The sequence below is a fragment of the Argentina silus genome (assembly GCF_951799395.1).
Source record: "Argentina silus genome assembly, chromosome: 19".
Classification (NCBI taxonomy): Eukaryota; Metazoa; Chordata; class Actinopteri; order Argentiniformes; family Argentinidae; genus Argentina; species Argentina silus.
In genome coordinates, this window is record NC_139673.1 from 11,527,153 (window position 1) to 11,549,652 (window position 22,500).

At 47.2% G+C, this 22,500-nt stretch overlaps 1 protein-coding gene across 1 annotated transcript in view; it reads right to left on the minus strand.

The window, feature by feature from the left end:
* Positions 1-22,500, minus strand: part of kiaa1549lb (KIAA1549-like b) — a gene marked incomplete at both ends in the record, with an annotated part of 50,760 nt that overhangs the window by 19,634 nt on the left and 8,626 nt on the right. The window contains 6 exons of the mRNA XM_083690884.1: positions 3,112-3,280; positions 4,100-4,233; positions 4,405-4,624; positions 7,305-7,420; positions 7,603-8,088; positions 12,142-12,510. Coding sequence (XP_083547010.1) covers positions 3,112-3,280; positions 4,100-4,233; positions 4,405-4,624; positions 7,305-7,420; positions 7,603-8,088; positions 12,142-12,510 — 1,494 coding nt within the window. The remainder of the gene's footprint in view (positions 1-3,111; positions 3,281-4,099; positions 4,234-4,404; positions 4,625-7,304; positions 7,421-7,602; positions 8,089-12,141; positions 12,511-22,500) is intronic.

Consider the following 22,500-nt stretch of genomic DNA (forward strand, 5'->3'; position numbering starts at 1 on the left):
TTCAGTTGACACGGTTCGACTCCTCACGAAAGGGACACGCAGTCTGTGAGCCTATTCGCTGAAGACCCCGTACTCAATCACGCCTGGTACAAGTAAACTCGGAAAGACCTGCGTTCGGACATGATTGCCCCGATTCAGTGAGTGCTAGGGTGCCATCCACCAGAGGTCTTTACCACCTGAAATGGAAGACATTTAAGATGAGAGCCTTGTGAGATTGTGCCCTTTCAAAGCCCTCTCTCTGCCATCCTCTCCTTCTTACAGGACTTGCTCAATAAGGGCAAAGCCTTCTTCAAAGACCTACCCGGCTGCCATCTCGGCATGCTACATGGGCATCGGTGGGGCGACTGCTGGGGCGCGTGAAGAATGGTTCGCTGGATAAAACGGGCGCGCTCGCGAGGTCCTAATGTGTATATATAGGACGGGCGGTAGACGAGGCTACCTGTCTGCTAGCGTCCCTGGCCTGTACCAGGCGTGATTGAATAGGAGTCTTCAGCGAAATGGTACACAGAGTGTGCGTCCCATTGTCGAGGGGTGTCTCCCTTATCTCCCTCAGAGAACCTGGGTTACGTTCGTAAACTTCTAGTTTCTTCAGTCAGGTCTGTGCTACAGTACATGGAGACGGCTTCTCCTAGTAAACAAGTCACTGCAGTGGTGCAAGTTTCCAGTGGTGAGAAGCTCAGCTTAGAGGTTCATTATCACACTGGGGTCCTGGAGTTTCTCACTCAGGGAGCTTTGGCTGAGAGATACACAGACACTGGTTCTTTTCCATTCTAAGAGCTTAAAGCTGCATGGGCTCCAGCCTGTTCTGCGTTTCTGAGCCTTTAGCTCGCTTACATATTTCCTGCCTGATTAAGTTCTTCAGCAAGCGGTTAGAGCAGCGTTTGGGGGCATGTGGTACCACTGGCCTATGAAATCAGCCTTGCTGTTGAAATGTACACTCCACCACGGCTCAATTCACTCCCCTGCTCTCTCTCCCCCCCCCCCCTCCATTCTCCCCGCAGCGATAGAGAGAGAGGAACGCTTTGGCGTGTAAACAGCTAGAACTGCAGTGCTGTCAGCAGAATCAGGTTAACACTGTCCAATAGTTTCACCCATGCGGAATCAGAACCTGTGATTATGTTTCACATAAGCCTTCACCTCCAATGTTAAACAAGGTGAAACCCAGAATACAAATGATACTGATTCTGAATATCAACCCTTCAAGCAGGTTGTGTGTGTGTGTGTGTGTGTGTGTGTGTGTGTGTGTGTGTTTGTTAGTGAAGAAATGAAAACACACACACACGCACAAACCAAAGACAAGTCATGCACTCTTCATCAAATATGTATCAAAGTAATGTCTGATGTACCATATTTTATTATTGCTATGTTGACTTTGAGTTTGTCTTCCTCACACACACACACACACACACACACACACTGTTCCACAGAGACAACACAAATGAGAGAAAAACAGAACGGTACAAAAACAACCTGAAGACAGGTGAATAAACTACACATCTTCTGAGGTTCAAGTGAAAGAACAGTCCAGTGAAACAACATGAGTTTCCCTGTGATTCTTCACACTGTAAGCAGGAGCTTCGGAGTGGTGTGAGATTCTGGGCCTTCTCTGTTGGAACACACCCCAAGGCGTAAGACACTCTGCACACTGAGAATTCCCCCCCCCACTGTTAATTATTTACCGCAGTAATTGACTTTGAAGTAAGGAGGCAGCCGCTGCCAACATATGCCAGAGCCCTCCCTCACCTACTCTGAATACTGTAATATTACAAATGGCATAGGAACAAAACACACAGGGTACCCTCTCTCATCTCTCCCTTCAGCCCTTCTCCTCCCCTCCCTCCCTTCTCTCTCTTGCTCTCCCCTCTAGCCATCCTCCCTTACTCTCCTTCCTCTCTCTTGCTATACCCTCTCCACTCCTTCCCTCTCTCTCTCTCTCTCTCTCTCCTCTCTCTCTCTCTCTCTCTCTCTCACTGCCAGGGGTAATTATGTTGACAACGTGATTCATTCACAGCACAAAGTGAGGTTTAGGGTAACACTCATTAACAGCGATCCTTTTCATCTGGATTCAAAGGCTGTAACGGCGTGGACCAAGCAGCCATCTGCCTCGCCCTTAATGACGATGACGCTTGCAGATGTAGCGCCCGTGTCCAACTACGGCCCCCCGCCGGCCCCACATAGCGCTTCCATTTCCTCCTCGGAAACAGGGTCACTCCAGGTGCACTCTGGGAGGTTGTTTTCCCAAGCCGTGACCCAGGTGTGACTCCCGGGAGGAGGAGAGCGTTCTTCCCAGACGCCTCGTTAAGAAACTCCAAGTGACAGGAGCATCGCCTCAGCGCACCGGCACTGCCGTAGCAGTCCCCCAACGAGCGCTCCCTCTCCCAGTGACACTAGGGGAGGAGGAAGACTGCGGAACGTAGACTGGGACTCGACTGGGAACGCTGCTTAGACTCCCGCGGTTCCCCTGTCACTCCTCATTGGCCCTCTAATCGAGGTAGTTTCTACACAGCTCCAACAGAGAAGGAACACTGGAGCAGGCTTGTTAAGTCATGGTATGTCCTCTTATGAGGACAGGAAGAGAGTCAGGGGGGTTAGCTGTGTTACCTTCGCATCAACTGTCGTTCAGTGACTCAATCATTAAAAACAACTTCTTGGTTGGAGAGGGCAGAGGGAGAGTAGTGAACATCCAATTACTCAAAGGGCTGGGGAACGTCACTCACACAGTACTTACAATTCCAAGCGAGTGCCTCCAGTATCTCAGTGTCTCCTCTGTACAGTAGGTATCCATGGATTTCACTTCTATAAATAGCACAACAAAAAATGTGTCCTAGCAGTTTCTAAAACTGATTGGGATGTCTGGCGAAGTTGCACCTAGATGCTGATTCAGAGTCAGTGATGTATTGTTCAGCCCTACTGGTCAAGGTTAGGATTTGAAAAAGGTCAACTGATCCTAAATCTGTACCTATGGACAACTCTACCTGTAGCGACACACTTGTTTGATACCACTCCTCATTCCATTCCATGCATAACAATGAGCCCAGCCCGTCCTCCGATTTCTACCTCCATCAGCCTCCCCTGCTGTAGGGATATCCCAGTATGAAGTGGGACACTTACGCTCTGCGATGATGAGCGGGGGATAGAACAGGAAGTAGCCCACCAGCTCGGCGGTCAGCTGACCCAAGAGGTTGGAGGCAGCGGTGCCGTTGAGGGCCACGGTTCCGTTCCTCACCGTGTAGACCAATGACACGGCGGGGGAACCCACCGTCTGAGACACACCCAGCATCTACAGGAAGGGGGGTAGGAGATAGAGAGAGAGGGGGCGGGGGATGTAGAACAAGAGAAAAAAGGAGAAATTAAATTGAATTAAATAGAACATGGTCTAATTTACAGACCTAATACATCCTCTCAAGCAGTTATCTGAAAATAGTAAGTGTGTATTGGCAAAAATATGTTGAAATCTATATGGACATAAACTTGTAGTCAAAAGTGAAATTGGCAAGCTGTTCACCACAGTAAAAGTGTTTTGCAATGCCAAATTTATGTTGCATGGAAAACCATTACATTTGGCATAAAATACATGTTAATGTGGCAGCTCATAAAAGGTTAATACAAACATCGTCTCCTCCAACGCAATCAATTCAAATCTGAGAAACAGCTTTTATTTACAATGGTAAACAAACAATGCACTTAGGAGAGATAATTAAGCACCAATTATAAGCAGCATGCGTTTTGCTTGGATGTGCCAAACAGCTTCAACAGCAGATCTTTGTCTGAGGAGCACTTTGAGATTAAATCCATTCAAAATGTGCCACAAAAAAATCTAATTCCCATCAAATGAACCGCATTTAAGCCCTGTGCATATTTCATACATACTTCATCATGAAGTGTTTGGCCCTTCATTAGGAAATATGATAATACAACTTTATCTAAACTTTGGAGCAATTTTGCAATGCATCATCACGACCATATGGTCACAATTACATAAATCCCGCACTCTACTACTCCAAACAATAACTCCTATACATGGATGGACAGTGAGGTGTGTGTGTGTGTGTGTGTGTGTGTGTGTGTGTGGGTGTGTGTGTGTGTGGGGGGGGGGTACCTGCACAGAGAGTCTGTTGTGGGCGTTTAGCACCTTAGCCTGGGCCTCAGTGAACACATTCTCCAGCCTCTGTTCCATCATCTGGGAGAATCGGCAGGACCGTGGGTCATCTCCTGGCCCCACGAACCGCAGTACTAAACCCAGAGAACATCAGAACAAATAAGTGTACTCAGTAACATCATTTTTTCGAGGGGGGATTAAAAATATTGCATATGTTGTCATCTGTCGGGTGTTTGGTACAGAATGGGTCATGGAGACGTGAGTGAAACACAACATGTTCCTAAACGTAATCTAGAACCTCAGACCTGTCTTGAGCTGAAGGCCGATGGCTGGGCCGCCTCTCCAAGGCGCTGCTGCGTTAGGTAGGGCCGTCACCATGGGGACAAACTGCCGCACATCCCCCAACAACCTATCCCAGCCGTAGGAGTTGAGGGCGTCCACCACCACGGAGGGGGGGTACACGATGTCTACCCCAAACACGTGATAGCCCACCGTCACGTTGGGTGACCCAAACGCTGTCTCCACCTGTAGGGGCGGGGGTGAGTGGGGGGGTGAGAGAATGAGAGAGAGAGAGAGAGAGAGAAAGAGAAAGAGAAAGAGAGGGAAAATCATGTGGAAATTGATTTCAACCCTGAGAGAACAGGTGTAGATGTGTTCCCAGTGACGTGGCCGTGCATTCAGTGTGTGGGGTGTTTGTCCGTGCGTGTCCGTGCGTGTCCGTGCGCGAGAGAGAGAGTTTGTGTAAGAGAAATACCTGTATGCATTTGCGTTTGTTTGTGTGTGTGTGAGAAAAAGAGAGTGAGAGAGTGAAAGAGAGGGTGTGTGTGTGTGTGTGTGTGGGAGAAGTGTAACAGATCAAATCCATCGTCCCCGGACCTGGGTGAATACCCATGATGACAGACAGTTCCATTGGCCATCACACTGAGAGGCTACAGTCTGTATATGGCCATGAGTCAACAGTATTCTCCCTCACAATCAAGGCCTTGTTATGAGCGATGTGAACAGCCCCTTTATAATCACTCCACCCTCTCAGCCTGCACCCATGTGAACGTGTTATTCAAAGATTGTGTTTCAGTAAGTCTGAGAGTGGAACCGCACCCCGGTGCTCTATCTCAACAATGTGAAAGACCATCAAGGGATTAACTCAAAGGTTTTTCCGTCATTTCAGCATTCCACTATTTTTCCCCCGAAATGGAAGCCTGTTCATTAAAGATGCCAGACGATTTCACTGTTTTTTTTCAAATAACTCCGCTGGCTTGGAACTCCATTAATTTAGTCTCCCTCTCATTATCTGCCTCACACCAACACGCGGCTCCTCTCCTCACTCTCTCATTCCTTCTAACCATCTTTGCCCTATAATTAAAAGAAAATCCAATTTCCTTCGCAATCTACAAACTACCCGTAGGACCGAGAGCTGTGCGACTATATAATGGACATTTGTTAATATTTAGATTTGTGACAAATGCAACTGAGTGTGAGAGAGAGAAGGAGAGAGAGAGACAGAGAGACAGAGAGACAGAGAGACCTGCAGTGCCATATGTTTGACTCCTAAAGGTTCCTGTGACCTTCACATGGGCAGACCAAACTCCATGGCATCAGTCCCAAACATTACCTCCCAGCAGTATTCAGGGAGATATTATACTACACAGTTCCCTTTTACCGGAATTCATACACACACACACACACACACACACACACACACACACACACACACACACACACACAGACACACACACACACACACACACACACACACACACACACACACACACACAGACACCCCTCTGAAGGCACTCAGACCCGCTGGAGACTGCATGGAGACAAACAGCAAGTCTTGTACAGGGATTGCATTGCTTCTCTATTCATCTGTTCCTGCCATCTTCACTCTTCACTGCCATCTTCACTTCCAAATTCAATCCCAGCCAATGAATAGAATAGGGTCATTTTTCAGGGATGAACATTACAGTAAACAGACTACCCCTCCCCTCCCCAACACACACACACAGACACAGACACACACACACACACACACACACACACACACACACACACACACACACACACACACTACCTCTCATTCACTCATATCATAGCCAAGAGGTCCTCCAGATCCATAGGCAGGGTGAGTGGAGGTATTAGAGGCTTATGAGGAAAGAGAATGATGTTGGCAACAGGAGCCGTGACTGTTTAATCCAGAGACAGACTGGTTATTGTGTTGGTATTGGATGTGGTTGTGTTCATATCATCACAGAGGGGAAACGGTGGGCTCGTCTAGCTTAGGGGCCGTTATTCAACCAAACCTGGTTTCTGGTATCCAGGATAAGTCTGATATAATACTCCTCTTGTGCATTTCATTGTGTACTGTGTGAAGCCAAAACAATATTCGACATTGATCAGTTCAAATATAGAGACTGCATTCAAGAGACTGCATTCTTCGACTAACATTTCTAATACAGTTTACACCTGGGTTAGTTCTGGTAATGTACGGTTGGGTCTTGCGCTGGTCTCTGGTTTTAGTCTTGGTGCAGTCCCTCGAAAAAAGTGACATCACACTGAACCTTCAGGGACATATTCTGTCAGCCTCATTTCTAAATTAGTCCGCATCGGTTCTTGCAGTAGCCTACATGAGGATCCTCGCCCTGTGTGTCTAATTTACTCTCTACTGGTGCAGCAGATGTGTCAGGAACATATTTGGCCAACAGCTGACACTGGGGTATCGAACACCTCATGCGGTTCTCAAGTAAGGACCATGCCTGTGCTTATAGCAGATGTAAGCATCCTTACAATCTGTGTCTCCAAAAAACATTTTTATACAATTTGTATAGATATCTTGAAATGGAATTCAAGATTACACTACCAAACAGCGAACATGATGATATGATGTCAACAGCAACAGAATAAAAGATATTTAGCACATTTTCTGTAAGATATTTGTTTGATAATGAATGCTAATGCTAATTGCCAATTAATTAAAAACTAATTACAGAACACCATTCACCACTGTGCTAGCATGTGGTCATCAGTCCATGACGATTATAATATCGTTTAATTTTGGTGTCAGAAAATACAAACTTATGCTGTGCATTACATAAGAACAACAACAACCACACCTAACCATGCACATTATACCACACCACAAGCTTTATCCATTAGGCCACAATGGGGGGTGAAGGTCCTTATTTGATAGAGATAATGAGCTGCTGACCTGAGCCTGGGCGGTGGTGTCGTTCAGGGCTTTCCTCAGGGCCTGAGTCAGCCCTCGACGCAGGTTCTCTCTCTGGATGCTGTCTAGACGGTTTCTCCTCACATGGATGGTCAGAACTGGAGAACGAGGGGGAGGGGGAAATAATGAAGTAATAATAATAAGACGATTTTCAAGATTGTTGCTTTTGTGCAGAACACCACTGCTTTAACCATTGACAATAACAACAACAACCTGTTGAAAACAGTAAAGCAGACAGATTATTGTTGTTGAGTCAGTGCTATCAATGAGTGATCCTTACCTGTCTTCATCCACATCTTCTCTGTGATGTTGCACTGTCTGGGGGGAGCCTCCGTGGTGGTGGTGGTGAAGGGGCTGAGGTGGTTGGTGGTGGCCCCACGGGGAGGGCTCGTCCTTGGGCTTGGAGGGGCAAGTGTCCCCCTGGTGGCTGGAGCAGTGGTAGTGGTGGTGGTGGTTCTGGTTCTCCTAGTTGTGGTGGTTGGGGTCTCTGTGGTCGTGGTTAGCTGTGTGGTTGTTGTTGCGATCGTTGTGGTAGTAGGGATTGTAGTGGTTGTGGTTGAAGCTACCATTGTGGTGGTCACAGTCGTTAGCTGAAGGGAGGCTGTTGTGGTGTCATCCCGAGGGGTCAAAGGAGAAACCTGTGATGTAGAGCTGTTGGAGGAGGTGGAGTTTCCTGTTTGGGAGGAGGAACTGGTGTTGTTCTCTTTTGGAAAACTAACCTCTGTCTCTCTGGAGGTTCCCATGGTTAGATCCTCCATCGCTGTCTCTGTAACAACAACAGAAGGCTCAGTCACTTCCTCTGCAGGATGGGATGAAACAGAGGAGGTCACACTGGACGACAGGGATGTAGATGCTGATGGAACACCATGGGATATAGCGGCACTGGGTGATGATGTCACGCCAGTGGAGGTGAGGGCAATGGATGATGATGCAACACCAGGGGACATGATGGTGACAGTGGATGATGTAATATCCGAAGAGGTGAGCACAGCTTGTGATGAAGATGATGATGATGATGATGTAGATGAGGGCATGACAAACAAACTCAACCCGGTATTGTTGGATGATAATGTTGAGGCGGAATGCTCCATGGATAGGGAGGACATTGGAGCTGATGATGATGATGATGATGATGATGATGACAAGTCTACTTGTGAGCTTACAACTTTCATTGTTGAGTCAGTGTGTCTCATATTCATGGTGACAGGCATGTGGGACGTCGGGCTGTTGGGGAGTGTCACATTAAAATGATAAGAAGACTCAGGCCTGTTCACACCTCCAGTCCCCTCTGAGGCTGTATCCCTGCTTTGACGTACAGACGAGAGGGAGATGGTGGGTGAAATGGTCACAGGGTTATCAGTTGTAACAGAGATAGGCCTGGACACTGCTAATGCTGATGTTACCCTTGTTCTCAGGGTAGAGCTGTTCTCTGTGGCTGCTTGGGTTCTGAGGGATACAGGAGACATTACATTGGGTGGGGAGGGATTGAGACTCCAAGGCTTGGTTGTTGCTGTCTCATTAGGAACAGTAAGAGCTGTATATTCCACAACAACTGTTTCAGTTCCATTCGACACCATTGCCAATGCACCATGTGAGAATCCTGTATCATTTGGGTTAAATGTTCCAAGTGTCTGAGAAAGAGACACATTCTGTCCGTTGAGTTCTGGGCTATCAGTGGAAGAGCCATTTGTATCAGACCCTATTGTATTCAAGGGTAGAGATGTCACATTAGTGGATAAGCTATCTAATTCAATAGTCAGATTTTGGATCATTGTCAAAGACCTGGTCATTTTCCTCACTGTATATGGGGTTGTTAGCTTGGCAGTATCATTTAAAGTACTGGTGACAGTTCTAGTATTGGTTCCCCCATATTTATGTGGATAGGTTGTTATCCCAGATGATGCTGTTGTGGACATATCTGTTTCTCTGTCTGTTTCAGAATAAGAGAGGTTGCTATTCTCAGTTGTAAATGGAGTCTGTGATTGAGTAAGATCATTCTGTTTGAGTGATTGGATTTCTGTTTCTGTAGAGTATTCATATCGTCCCATTGTAGATTCCTCTGTGTGAGAGATACGTTTAAGAGGCTTCATTGCAACTTCTGCAGTCACAGTGGACCATGGGATTCCAGCAGTGGATGTGTAGGCAGAGCTTTCAGAGCTATCCATTTTAGAAGTCAAGGATTCCTCTGTAAAATAAGTCATGAATGGGGTTGTTTCCTTATAAATATTAACAGTTTTGTCTGTAATAGTGTCAGAGTCATATAAAAGTGAGAGGAGTGAAATCATAGTATTTTCTGTATTCTGCTGAGAGGTGGAGTGCTCAGTAGGCTTGTCTGTGTTTGTAATGTGAGTAGAAGAACCCAGTGGTTTTTGTTGTTCACCTGATCTATCTGGTGTGTTTGTATGGGAGCTGTGGTCTGTCTCCTCTGTTGTAGAAGGACCGGGGGAGATGTCAGATATCCAGTAGTCTGTTGACGACATGGCTCTCTCTGCCGTTACAGGGGACGTTTTAGGGGACGCTGTCTCAGCGTCTGAGCTGACAGAAGTAAACAATGTCCCTGCTTGAAACCGGGTTGCTGAGGTAGCACGCTGTGTCACTAACGTGACCACTTCTCTGTGTGAGAGAGGAGTGGCTTCACTAGGGTCAGAGAGGGTAGGTGTCAGTGTCACGTCAGTGTTATGGTGACTAGAGACAGTCCTGATTGGGTTAGTGTGCTGGGTCCCAAGGGAGAGGGTGGACTGGGGATCCTGATTGGCTGTTGAGGGACTCACATGCAGGGTTCTAGAGGTCAGGAACTGTATTGGATCCTGGAGTAACGTTGATGGATGGGCGGGAGGAAGTGACATCAGGCCTCTGTCAGAGGTCAAGGTCATGGGGTTGAGTGAGGTCAATCCTGCATCTTCCTGGGTTAAGCCGCTGGGAGACACAGTGTGTGAGGCGGAGGGTGATTTAGTGACTGTTAGTGGAGCAGAGCTGAGCGTGGAGACACTAAGGGGTTCAGGCCTTGTTTGCAGGGATGAATTTGATGTGAGCTTTTGGAAGGAAAGAGGACTGAGTTGTGTTCTCGCTTCTCTTCCCTGGTCATTATTCTCATTGGGGACTGGAGCTGAGCTGGTGTGACTTGCTGCTGTCACTAAATCACCAGGATGTGATGAATGCTCAGGTGGAGCTGTGCTGCGGTGGGAGACTGCTGTCTCTGAGGGGGATGAGTTATCTGACATAGTCTGCAGGATGGTGGACGTGCTGGGAAAATACTCCACGGATGTTCTGGTTGTTGCAGCTGGTGATACACTTGGATTTACAGCATGTGAATGCACTGAGGTTATTGTTACTGGCCGGACACTTCTCAGAAACAATGAGGGCAGATGTGTTCTCAGGGCAGAGGTGTTCTCTCTGGCTGCTGGTGTTCTGAGAAATACAGGAGTCATTAGATTGGCTGGGGAAGGATTGAGATTCCAGGGCGTGGGGACTGGTGTCTGTTTAAGAACATTGACAGGTGTATATTCAACAACAACTGGTTCAGTTCCATTTGACACCATTGCTAATGCACCGTGTGAGAATCCTGTATCATTTGGGTTAAATGCTCCAAGTGTCTGAGAAAGAGACACATTCTGTGCATTGAGTTCTGGGCTACCGGTGGAAGACCCCTCTTTATCAGACCTTCTCGTGTTTGAGGATAGAGGTGTCATATTACTGGAGTTATCTGACATGGTCTGCAAACTGTTGGACAGGCTAGGAAAATACTTTCCTGATGTTCTGGTTGTTATAGCTGGTGATACACTTGTATTCACAGCATGTGAATGCACTGCGGTTATTGCGACTGGCCAGATGCTTCTTAGAAAAGATGTCTGGCTACCTGTCACCTTTTCTTTGTCTGTCCTGTGTGGTGTTATCTTTATAATTTCCCCAGTGATGTGACTGGGAACCAAATAGCCTTTAGGTGGGGTAGACAGCAAGGCTGAGGACTGAGTTTGTAAAACCCTATGCTGGCTTTGATCAGCTTGACTCTCTTTGACATGTGAGGAAAGAAAGGAAGGGCTTGTCTCTCTATCTCTAATAAAAACACTGATACTGTCAACGTTTCCAGTGGCTCTGTCTGAAACTGTGAAAGGGAATTGTCCAGAGGTATGCATAGCCTGTGTGGAGTGGTCTTCCCTTGCTGGTGCCGATGTAGGTAAATGGCTGATGTCTGTGTTCTGTGTGAAAGTCCTCCTGTGTGTTGCATACACTCCATGGGACTGGACCAGTGCTGAGTAATATGAAGATGTAGACTCCTTATTGCTGACCTCTGGTTTGGTATTTCTACTGCTGGTCACTCTAGTTTCACTGGGAATAAAGTCAAAGGGGGAAACTGTTGTATTTGGCGATCTGTTTAAAACAGTGGATGAATTAACAGCTGAACTAATGGTGGATTGGTTGGGGGGCTTCACAGATGTTGAGTTCCAGTGAGGAGACTCAGCTGATATTGATATTGATGAGGCAGCTTGTGTCAGGGGGACTGGGTTGGACAGAGTTAAGTCATCATGAGAGGAAGCAGCTGTTATAATCAAATCAGACGACAATAGTAATGATGATGATGATGATGATGATGGTGACAGTAATAATGATGATGGTGAGGGTAATGATTCTGATGATGAAGGTGATGATGATGGTGTTGGTGATGAAGATGATGCTGGTGGTGGTGGTGATGATGATGATGATGATGATGACCTCCAAAGTCCAGCCATGGAGGACGCCACTGATGATGACCCAGACAGTGATGATACCATGGTAATAGCTCTGGGTTTTGAGCTGTGGTTATGCATGCTGGCAGTCAAACCTGAGTCGGTTGACAGATTCCTACTAGGCTCCACAGGTGAGGAAGCAGACATCTCCGCCCCCTGGGTTATAGCATCTGAAGGCCATTGGCTGGTGCGGTTGTTGCCCCTGGTGATCGCTGGCAAGACCTTGGTTCGATGGAGGCCCAGTGGGCGCTGGGCAGTGCCCGCCAGCAGAGTGTAAATAGAGGAGAATGCAGCCTGCTTTCTCAACCCCACCCCCTCCGAGACAGTCCTGCCTTCTGAGTGGACGACTGAGAAAGGCTCCTCCTCCATCAACAACTGGCCATCCAATGGATGCGTGGTCTGAGCAGAGGCTGTGGGGGCAGAGGGCAGGGAGGAGGAACCAGAGGCATCGTAGTTGGCCTCATCTGGAACAGAACAGACAGGGACATGAAGAGTTAACGTTGGCTTTTTCAACCAGAGCAGGGCTAATATTAAAGTTTTGGACTTTCTGAGCAACAATGTCATTTTATTTCCATTTAAAGCAAATCCATTCTATTTTTTTCATCATGCTGGGGATTCAGAAATGAGTTCTTTGAAGAAAGAACAGCAATCAGAATCTCATGTCTCCAGGAACCGTTGATGATGTAAACCCCTTTTCATCACCTGAATGGAAATTCTCACGCTCCCTCCCTACCTTTAAAAAGCATTAGGGACTGACAGTGTGAAACACATTTTGAAGAGCATTTATTCAAGCTTTTCAGAGTTGAATCACCTGCATTGAGTGTGTACAGCAGAAAAGCACTGCCAATGTAATGACAGTGTAAAAACGATTTTCCATTGTGTATTCAGGTGAGCATTCATCTAACTGGAAACCGGGAGATGCCACTTTTATTCCCATGGGAAACAGAGAGAATCATTATTGAACAAAGATAATTATACAAGAGACAATTGTGCATAAGCCTAGCAGGGAAATAGTTATACAGAAGTCTCCGACCTTTAACAAAGCACAAAAGATGAATTGCTAAAAAGTTTGGGCGCTCAAAACTCAACAAGAGTAACTCTCTAAAGATTGTGGGTTCATGTGTTGAAAAGTACTTTGACCGAGAGAGAGAGAGAGAGAGAGAGAGAGAGAAAGGGACAGAGAGAGAAAGAAAGTAAGAGAAAGTGTGTGTGTGTGTGTGTGTGTGTGTGTGTGTGTGTGTGTGTGTGTGTGTGTGTGTGTGTGTGTGTGTGTGTGTGTGTGTGTGTGTGTGAGAGAGAGGTGCATGATGAAGGTTGTGGTTCAGGTGTCGTTAACAGGCTGGCAGTGATAACAGCTCTAAGATGGCCGGTGCAGGGCTGGCACTCATCTATCCTGCTTCTTCTCTCTCTCTCTCTCTCTCTCTCTCTCTCTCTCTCTCTCTCTCTCTCTGCTCTCTCCATGCTCAGCACGTCCCCCCCAAATCCATCTGGGGGTTATTTTATTCATTTATAAAGATTTGCAAGCCTGTCACATCTCCCGCTGTCTCTCTATGTTTCTCCCACTGAGGTGCATCCAGTAATACATACAGACACACACAGGGACGTAGAGATGCTGGGAGACAGGGACTTAGAGAGGGGACTTAAAGATTGAGAGAGGGGGAACCTTTCAATCACCTCCAAATGCCCAAACACCCGAACTAGAACAACATTTTTGAAACCTTTCCTTTGAACTCTGACACCTAGTAACTAAATACCTCATAGTCTTTATACCAGCTTTACTTACACACATACTGTACCACCATGACCGCTAGCTAACCTCCCTCACACACACACACACACACACACACACACACACACACACACACACACACACACACACACACACACACACACACACACACACACACACACACACACACACACACTCTTATACTCAACATAGGGAGGCCCAGGCTTTCTCAATTACACACACTGATGACCGTCAGGCACCAAAGTCCCATAAACTAGTCATCTGAAAATGAGTTGTTTTCCAGATATTTGCCCACTGTCTAATGAAAACTGTAATGGGATATCATAGCCATCCCTACGCTCAATAAAATGCCAATATTGCCGGCCACTTGCTTTCTATGCACTCTGAAATGTCACCGATATCCTTAGCTACTTCACATTACACGTTATAGTAATTGGGTTTCATAAAACCTCAATGTATTCCATAACTGCGGAGGGAACCGAGCCCGCCAGTCCTCATAGCTGAAATAAAGCCAGATAAACCGTTTATAACAGCCCTACGCTGAAGCTGTCAACCTTTACTTCATTTGAGCCTTCGTTTATTAGATTACGAGGTGACTTGAGATCTCGCCCTGAAGACAACTTGTAACTAAAACAAGTCATAAAATGTCATCAATCCAACATATCCCTCCATTCCATATCCAGTCCATTACAGTATATCAGCTACTATGACCTAAATGAGAGGAATATTGAAGGATGTGTTTGAGTATTCAAACAGGGCCTTTGTAATACAGTTGAGGATATGATATCTACTCCAAAGCCAACATGAGGTCACAGACGAGACTACATGAGGTCATTGAGATCAGAGAGGACTTCCTGTCCCCCCCCCCCCCCCCCTTTGCTGGGAGTCGCTATGGCAACACGGCGAGGGGAGTGCGGGACAGGGGCTGGTCCGGAGTGGAGGTGCGGGGTCCACCTGCGGTTTGCCACCTGCTCTGAGAGAGGAGAGCATATGGGACTGAGCTCTAACACAGGGCTAGAGAGAGCAGGGTGAGAGGAGAGGGTGAGAGAGAGAAAGAGAGGGGGGGGGAGAACAGAGGAGAGAGGGAGGAGAGGAGAGGGGGGAAAGTGGAGGAAAGAGAGGGGTTTGTAGCATTCAGGCCAGTCCTTCACAACTGTGGGATTGCGTCACTGAAGCTACTGGCTCAAACAATTTCACACAAATCTAATTTCAGATTTAAGAGAAAATCAGATTTCAACCTCGGTTACAGGCTGGATGAGAACATTCCCTGTCACACTAATTGGCTGAAACTGCTTTAGTTCTGTGGACCGGCCACCATCAGCACAGTGCAATAGGGCTGGGTGCTGAATGACCGGTGAATGACAATTAAATCTTTGTCTCCACATTTGCAATGCTTGCACATAACACATGACTGGAGCTATCATAAACTGGCCCATTATATCTGGAGTCCATTCATTCATTCATTCATTCATGCATTCATGCATTCATGCATTCATTCATTCATTCAATTCATTTTTTTATGTCTTTGACACTTATTGATATTATTGATATCATCTTCAGGGACTTCAAACTGATCAAACAGCTCCACAGTCAGACTGTGGACCAGTAGAATCTCATCTCTTCATACTGGGATTAGAGGATCCAATAAACAAATCCTCACAAAAAGGACAAGTGAGGGAACAAACTTGGCACTGACTCAGAGACGCTTCTGCCAGGATATAAGCTCTCTGCCTGGCCTGTCTCTCTCTCCAGCACCGCCACACACACACACACACACACACACACACACACGCTCATCCGTCTGCCTGACCACCCCCGCAAAACCTCCTCATCTCCAGTGTGGCGTGTCGACATGACTGGCTGACTCCTGCTCAGCCACCTCCCAGGATCCTCCAGTGATAGTCCTCCACTGTCGTACATTGTCCAGTCACATTACAGCACAGCCCCTGTCCCTGTCCCCGTCCCCGTCCCTGTCCCTCTTTAATACCTCCCTGTCCCTGTCCCTGTCCCTGTCCCTCTTTAATACCTCCCTGTCCCTGTCCCTGTCCCTGTCCCTGTCCTTTTCCCTGTCCCTATCCCTGTCCCTGTCCTTCTTTAGTACCTCCCTGTCTCTGTCTCTGTCCAGTAACTCCCTGTCCCTGTCCCTGTCCCTCTTTAGTATGTCCCTGTCCCTGTCCCTGTCCCTGTCCCTGTCCCTGTCCCTGTCCCTGTCTCTCTTCAGTACCTCCCTGTCTCTGTCCAAACATGACATCATTCCCAGCCCCCTATCCAAAAGACTGGAAAATCAATTGATGCAATCATGTGTATATTTCCCTCCAAATTCCACATATGGCAAACCAATCTACTGAGTACCTGAGACAGGCTTAGGGTTCACCACGTTCAAGGGAAAGAGGTCATAGCTTCCCATAAGGAACAGGGACATCAGACAGCGCTGCGATTATGATGCATAAAATGTCCGCCCTGCGGAACAGGAGTGTCTCCAGGAGCTTACAGGAGCAGGTTCGCTGTGATCCCTGTCCCTCTCTGGGCGTCTCTGCATCCTGCGCAGCACAGATCACAGACCTCATTTCCACACTCTATTTTCTACCCAGCAGCAGTCAGTGCTATCTCTGAGCGACCAGGACACTGTCACAGCTGAGACACTGCCAAGGCTACGGTTATGGGGCTGGGGCTCTGATGTATAGTCACTGCTTTTCCGATTGACCTTTTTTTTCACTTGAGCATTTTGTTCCACTGAAAGCAAAAAAACAGTTTTCCTCCAAGAGAAGGACAGTGAGAGAGTTTCTGTTTGGGTGAAGAGTACAATAGAACACCATGGCGATGGGATGTCAGTTATCAACTACAGTGTATGGAAGGAAACGAGAAAATGGCTCCTCCAGCTTAATGAAACACATCTAAACGAATGCTGTGTGTGTTTCTAAAGCCACCTTATTGTTTAATTTATATTCATTTGGCCGGTTGAAGAGGCAGGATGTTTGTACCTGGCTTGTTGGCGGGGGGGGGGGGGGGGGGGGGGGGGGGGGGGGAGAAGGTGGCAGTGCCAGTGACCGCTGAGGTGACAACACACTAGGGGCTGGGGGGGTGGGAGGATGACACAAAGTGACCGCCATTATTTTGTTGTCCTGCAGGCCAGCAACACCTCAGCGTGGTAGGACAAGCTACAGCTGCAGGGCTGGAGCCAGGCCCATTGGCTGATCTGATGGTCACTGCTGATATGCATACAGTAGCTCTACCCAGTGAGACACTTGTCAGAGAAACCTGTATCTCATATCCTCTCCAGTCTTAACCCTAATAGCATATTCCTTCCATTCATTCATTTATTCATTCATTCATTAAATCCATGAATGAATTAATGAATTCATTCATTCCCTGTCCCTGTCCCTGTCCCCGTCCCCGTCCCTGTCCCTGTCCCTCTTTAATACCTCCCTGTCCCTGTCCCTGTCCCTGTCCCTATCCCCGTCCCCGTCCCCGTCCCTGTCCCTGTCCCTGTCCCTGTCCCTCTTTAATACCTCCCTGTCCCTCTCCCTGTCCCTGTCCCTGTCCCTCTTTAATACCTCCCTGTCCCTGTCCCTGTCCATGTCCCTGTCTCTATGCCTGTCCCTGTCCCTGCCCATGCCCTTATCCCTGTCCCTGTCTGTGTACTTGTCTGTGTCCCTGTCCCTGTCCCTGTCCCTGTCTGTGTCCCTGTCCCTTTCTGTGTCCCTGTCCCTGTCTGTGTCCGTGTCCCTGTCTGTGTCCCTGTCCCTGTCCCTGTCTGTGTCCCTGTCCCTGTCTGTGTCCCTGTCCCTGTCTGTGTCCGTGTCCCTGTCCCTCTTCAGTACCTCCCTGTCCTCTGCTCTAGACACTGGCTGACCCCAGCCATGCCAAAGCACCATTAATCAGAGCTTTTAGAGACATTTTTGGAAGGAGACACGGGACAAGTGCTATCCTAACTGATAGGAGAGAGTGAAGGGGGGGTGGGGGGGGGGTAACTGCTGGCTCTGTCTCTCTCTGTGCCACAAGTGAGAAACAGCAGCCAAACAAAGTAATTGATTTCTGTATCATAATATGCAAATGCAGCAAATGAGGGACACTCCAGTGCCTCCGTGAATACATACTGCTCTATTACCCCCTTAGAGCTACACCCACACTTAGTGAGCTCATCCAACCAAAGGCCATTCAGGTGAGATTGATTTCATATTGGCTTTATATTCAATTTCATCCTTGCATGACGCATAGCAAGTTTATTAAACAGAACAAAGTTAAAATCCATCAGTTTAGATTACAGTAAACAAGTGCATTATCCAAATGTGCAAGTGTCTAACCCAGCCTGCTCCTTTTCTGACAATATCCAGTATATAGCCTTTAAATGCGATTTAAAAGCTGATGACTGGATGGATCGTGATTTTCCTAACGGTGCATTGAACTGTCTCCCAAAATCTGTTAGGGAGTAGAAATCCCAAAACGGTCCCTAAATGTAAATCTCCCCCCTAAGCGATACCCACTTAATTTCCCTTACACCTTGTTATAGGGGCGATAAAAGATACCATTAAGCCACACTCATTAGTTACTGTCCTCTAATTGCAATTGATTCCAAAAAAGCTCATTTAAAGGAGCAGAATATAAGTAAATCTGTCATCTCTGGCCACTACAGCAAAATTCAGTTCAGTTACAAACAACAACAACATCCTCCCTAATAATAATATGTAACCTTTATGGATACAGGGGAAACCAAGGGAGACCAAGGCCGTTTTGGGCTTTTTTGTCAGACATAAGCTGTTGTTTTTCTTCATGGGTGAACGACTTTAAGCGGCAGCCACCAGAGACAGAAAGGCAAAAATCGGTGAGTTCACTCCCCTAGCCAGTAACAACATGTTTGTACACATGTAGGACACTCCATTTTAGAAAGCATCTACTTTGACTGGACCAAAACAGTGTTCGTAAATGAAATATGTATTTCAAGGGATCTCATTCCCTGATGGCTACCCATTAGACAAAGTCATAACAACCATTAGGAAGCGTTTAGAAAGCTTGTTGCGTATTGCACCTTTAAACTCTCACTTTGAGAGTGCTGACTGGGGTGCAACTTTCGCTCTGCTGCAGTGTCACAGGTAGTTAGGCACTTTACAAACTCATGGGTACTAATTTGTAAATTGGCCACATTACGTGGATACATTAGGTACATTACAGTAGGTGTTATCATTGAGCTAATAGAAAAGGATAAAGGCCTTTTAGACCTTGAACCACAAAAAAGCACTAAGCAATTACCAAGATAACAATTAGCCAAAACACCAAAAATACGAGGAAAGCAAATCTTTCCACCTCTAAAATGTCCTGATCCCCTCTAACTGCATCCAATTAGAACACGTTGTTATCACAACAGCCTGTTCCATGACAAACAACTACCTCTCGCTGAGCTCCTCTCAACAACAAACCCCTACAACCCACTACACACACACACACACGGACGCACACACACATGCACGCATGCACACGCTCCCCAGACCCAATCATTTCTGGCCTTTCTGCCAGTGCTGCGGGGGTGGTTCAAAGGTTGGGCACATACACATGGTTCCTGGGGAGGGCAGTGTTGGTGCCAGGCTGCCAGGGGGAGATTCCCGGGGGGGGAGTGGGGTTCAGCGGGCACTGCAGCTAATCACATCCCCATTAAATCTGGGTGAGCCACACTCTGCTCGTCTGAGTCAAAACTGTACAGACTGAGAGAGGGGATATGAATCAGTTTATTGCTCAAAAAGAATCAGGAATCAGTTCTCAAAAAGAGCAAAGACTAGATCTATTCCTTTCCAGCAGACCTAAAATGGAGGGAAAAAAAGAGAAATGTGGAAGGAAATGTTGAAGGCACATCTCTATAAGCTCATATCACCGTCCAGCTATCACAAGAGCGAGCTCTCATCTCAATAAAGTCATGCTTGTCATAATGTGAACGTATTCATTCATTCAAATCTCCTCATACATACATTCATCAAAACACAGAATATCAACACAGTGAATTAGCTTGCGTTCGTAAAGCTCGTCTGTCTTAATAAACGGAGCAGCAGCTTCCATTGTTGTTCTAATCGGGGTGATTTCAGCATACTAATGAGACCAGAGCAGACAAAGTGCTCTAATAGAATATAAATCAGCTTCATAACAGTCCTTTGAAGCCACAGCAACAGACTAGGGTGTGGATCTCAAAACAACGCTTCCAACCCCATAACAGAGAGAGAAAGAGAGTCCCCATGTTGTACAGACTCAGTCCCTGTCTCTTCAAACACGGTTCTCTTCTGCTTACATGACCGAAGGCACAAATACACTCCCAACAGGGCAGGGGAGGCTGGTGGAGGCAGAAATCGGAGGACGGGGGTTCATTGTAATGCATGGAATGGAATGAGGAATGGTATCAAATATCAAATGGTGTCTGCCTCCACCACCTCCCTCCCCCCCCCCCCCCCCCCCCCCCACCTCACCCCGCCCCCGCCTGTATCTCTCTGTCTAGTTTGCTTTCTACTGTCAAATACTGTAGTGCACAAGGGCTCACAACAGTGGTTCTTTACATAGCCAGACTTCAGATGCAGCAGAACACAACAGAGGAAGGTAAAGAGAGAAAGAGAGAAAGAGAGAGGGAGAGAGTCTGCCACCTTGCTTTTCCCTCTCTTGTGGTGTGAAACTGGAGCACATGTGACTCTCCTGGGACTCTGCAGTGGAGTGAGGAAGGCAGGGGGGACAACTGGGGGAGTTTAGTGGCGGGCTGGGGGGACCGGGCTGGGAGCTGGGGAGGGGGGGGGGGTTGAAGAGGTAGAGATACTGTAGAGTGATATGAGGACAACTGGGGAGGACTGAGAGTGTTTGGTGGCAGGGGAGGGGCCGGTGTTAGAAGTTAATGGGGTGGGGAGGGGCATTTATTGGCTCCACGGGCCTGCTAGGTAGTATGGAGGGCACAGCTTCCTGTTTTTACATACCACAGCGAAGGGACACACTGCCCTCATTCTACAACTACGACTGAGAAGGTGCGTGCGTGCGTGCGTGCGTGCGTGCGTGCGTGCGTGCGTGCGTGCGTGCGTGCAAGTGAGTGTGAGAGAGAGAGAGAGAGAGAGAGAGATGGTTGAACAGTATAATTGGACCAACACAATTGGATACTCCAACTTATACCTTTTCAGTAGTTTGCGTATATTCCTGTTGGAAGGGAAGTGTGTGGTCATTAGGTTCAGGCTTTCCCTGCAAATCCATCATAGAAAACTCCTTGAATCATTTCATAATTTCATCAGTTCTTTATTCCATAATTGTATCCTTCTCTTAGTCTCACTCATAATGTTACATCATCATCCTGATGTCATGGAAATAAATCAATGAAATGATATGAAGAATCATATCATTCATAAAGAATCACCTCTCCCCTATAATCATAACTCATTGAGTAGCCTACTGCACCATGTGTTCAAAAAGACAGCAGAGGAACCATCTGAAGCAGAGTTCCATAGTCATATACAGTATAAGGATCTCTATATATAGTTCTGCAGAGCAAGGATCCCATTGGTCCTTTGTGAGGAGCTGAGGACCGTAACCAGCCAATCAATAGTTCACCACAGGTCTCTGAGCAGGTGACATATAAAGGTTAGCTCAGTATATCAGAAATGGAGGACTGCATCGGAGAGCTGTGTGTGTGTGTGTGTGTGTGTGTGTGTGTGTGTGTGTGTGTGTGTGTGTGTGTGTGTTTGTGTGTGCATGTCTGTGTCTGTCTCTGTGTGTGTGTTTGTGTGTGTCTGTGTGACACATGTGTATGACGCGTGTGTGAATGCTAGCCCCCCAAGAGCTTTGGCCTAATTGGGCCCTTAGAGATAAAAAAAAGAGGTAGTAAGTCACTCCAAGCTATTCCCTGGTCATCCTCTGTAACTATTACTGACTCCTGTGTGACCTTTACACGTCAATGGAAAATGTCGCTGCAGCGGTCAAGCAGGACTGCCTGATGATGACACAGTGACACAGAAGGAGAGGTCGGTCAGGAAGGCGACTCACCGCCCCGTCCTCTCCTCCTCCGTCCTTCACTCGCTTCGTCCTCGAAAAGCATTGGAGGACAATATTCCAAGGGGAGGGACTTAGATCTTCTCCTCCAATGCGTTTTCAGTAGGACGTGAGTGGAGGACAGAGAGGAGGAGACGCGGGGAGTCGTGTTCCTAACAATTAAGAAATGGCTTGTGTCGGGGACTCTAGGAAGGTTAGGGCGGCAGCTCGGGGAGTGATTGACCTTGATGAGTCTCAGGGGTCCCGAGGAATCAATACATTGGTCTCCCTCACCAATATGAGAGAGAGAGAGAGAGAGAGAGAGGGCTGTGGGTTGGCCTATACAGTGTAATTGTCTGGGATTGCAGCTTTTAGTGGAGAGAGGAGCTGTCTAACGGACACTCATTGATGGGCAGCCACAGTCATATACTGTGCCTAAATTAGAAGGAGAATGAATTGGCTGTGGAACACACACTGGAACAAAGAGACTCATGGGAAAATACTTTCAAATTTGACAGCATTCAGAAGTTCCTCTAAAATGAGTGCAGCAGGAGTGTTGTTGATTGTATGAGAGATGATATAACAGTAGTGTTGGTTGGCTATTTCTGTTGTTTTCATGTTGCCTCAGGAAGACAGAGCAGCTGCCTGGCAGACAGTAAGAGCTGCTGGCAGACAACATGATTGGGTCCAAAATGTGATAAATGCTCCTTCAAAAAGACTCTATTCT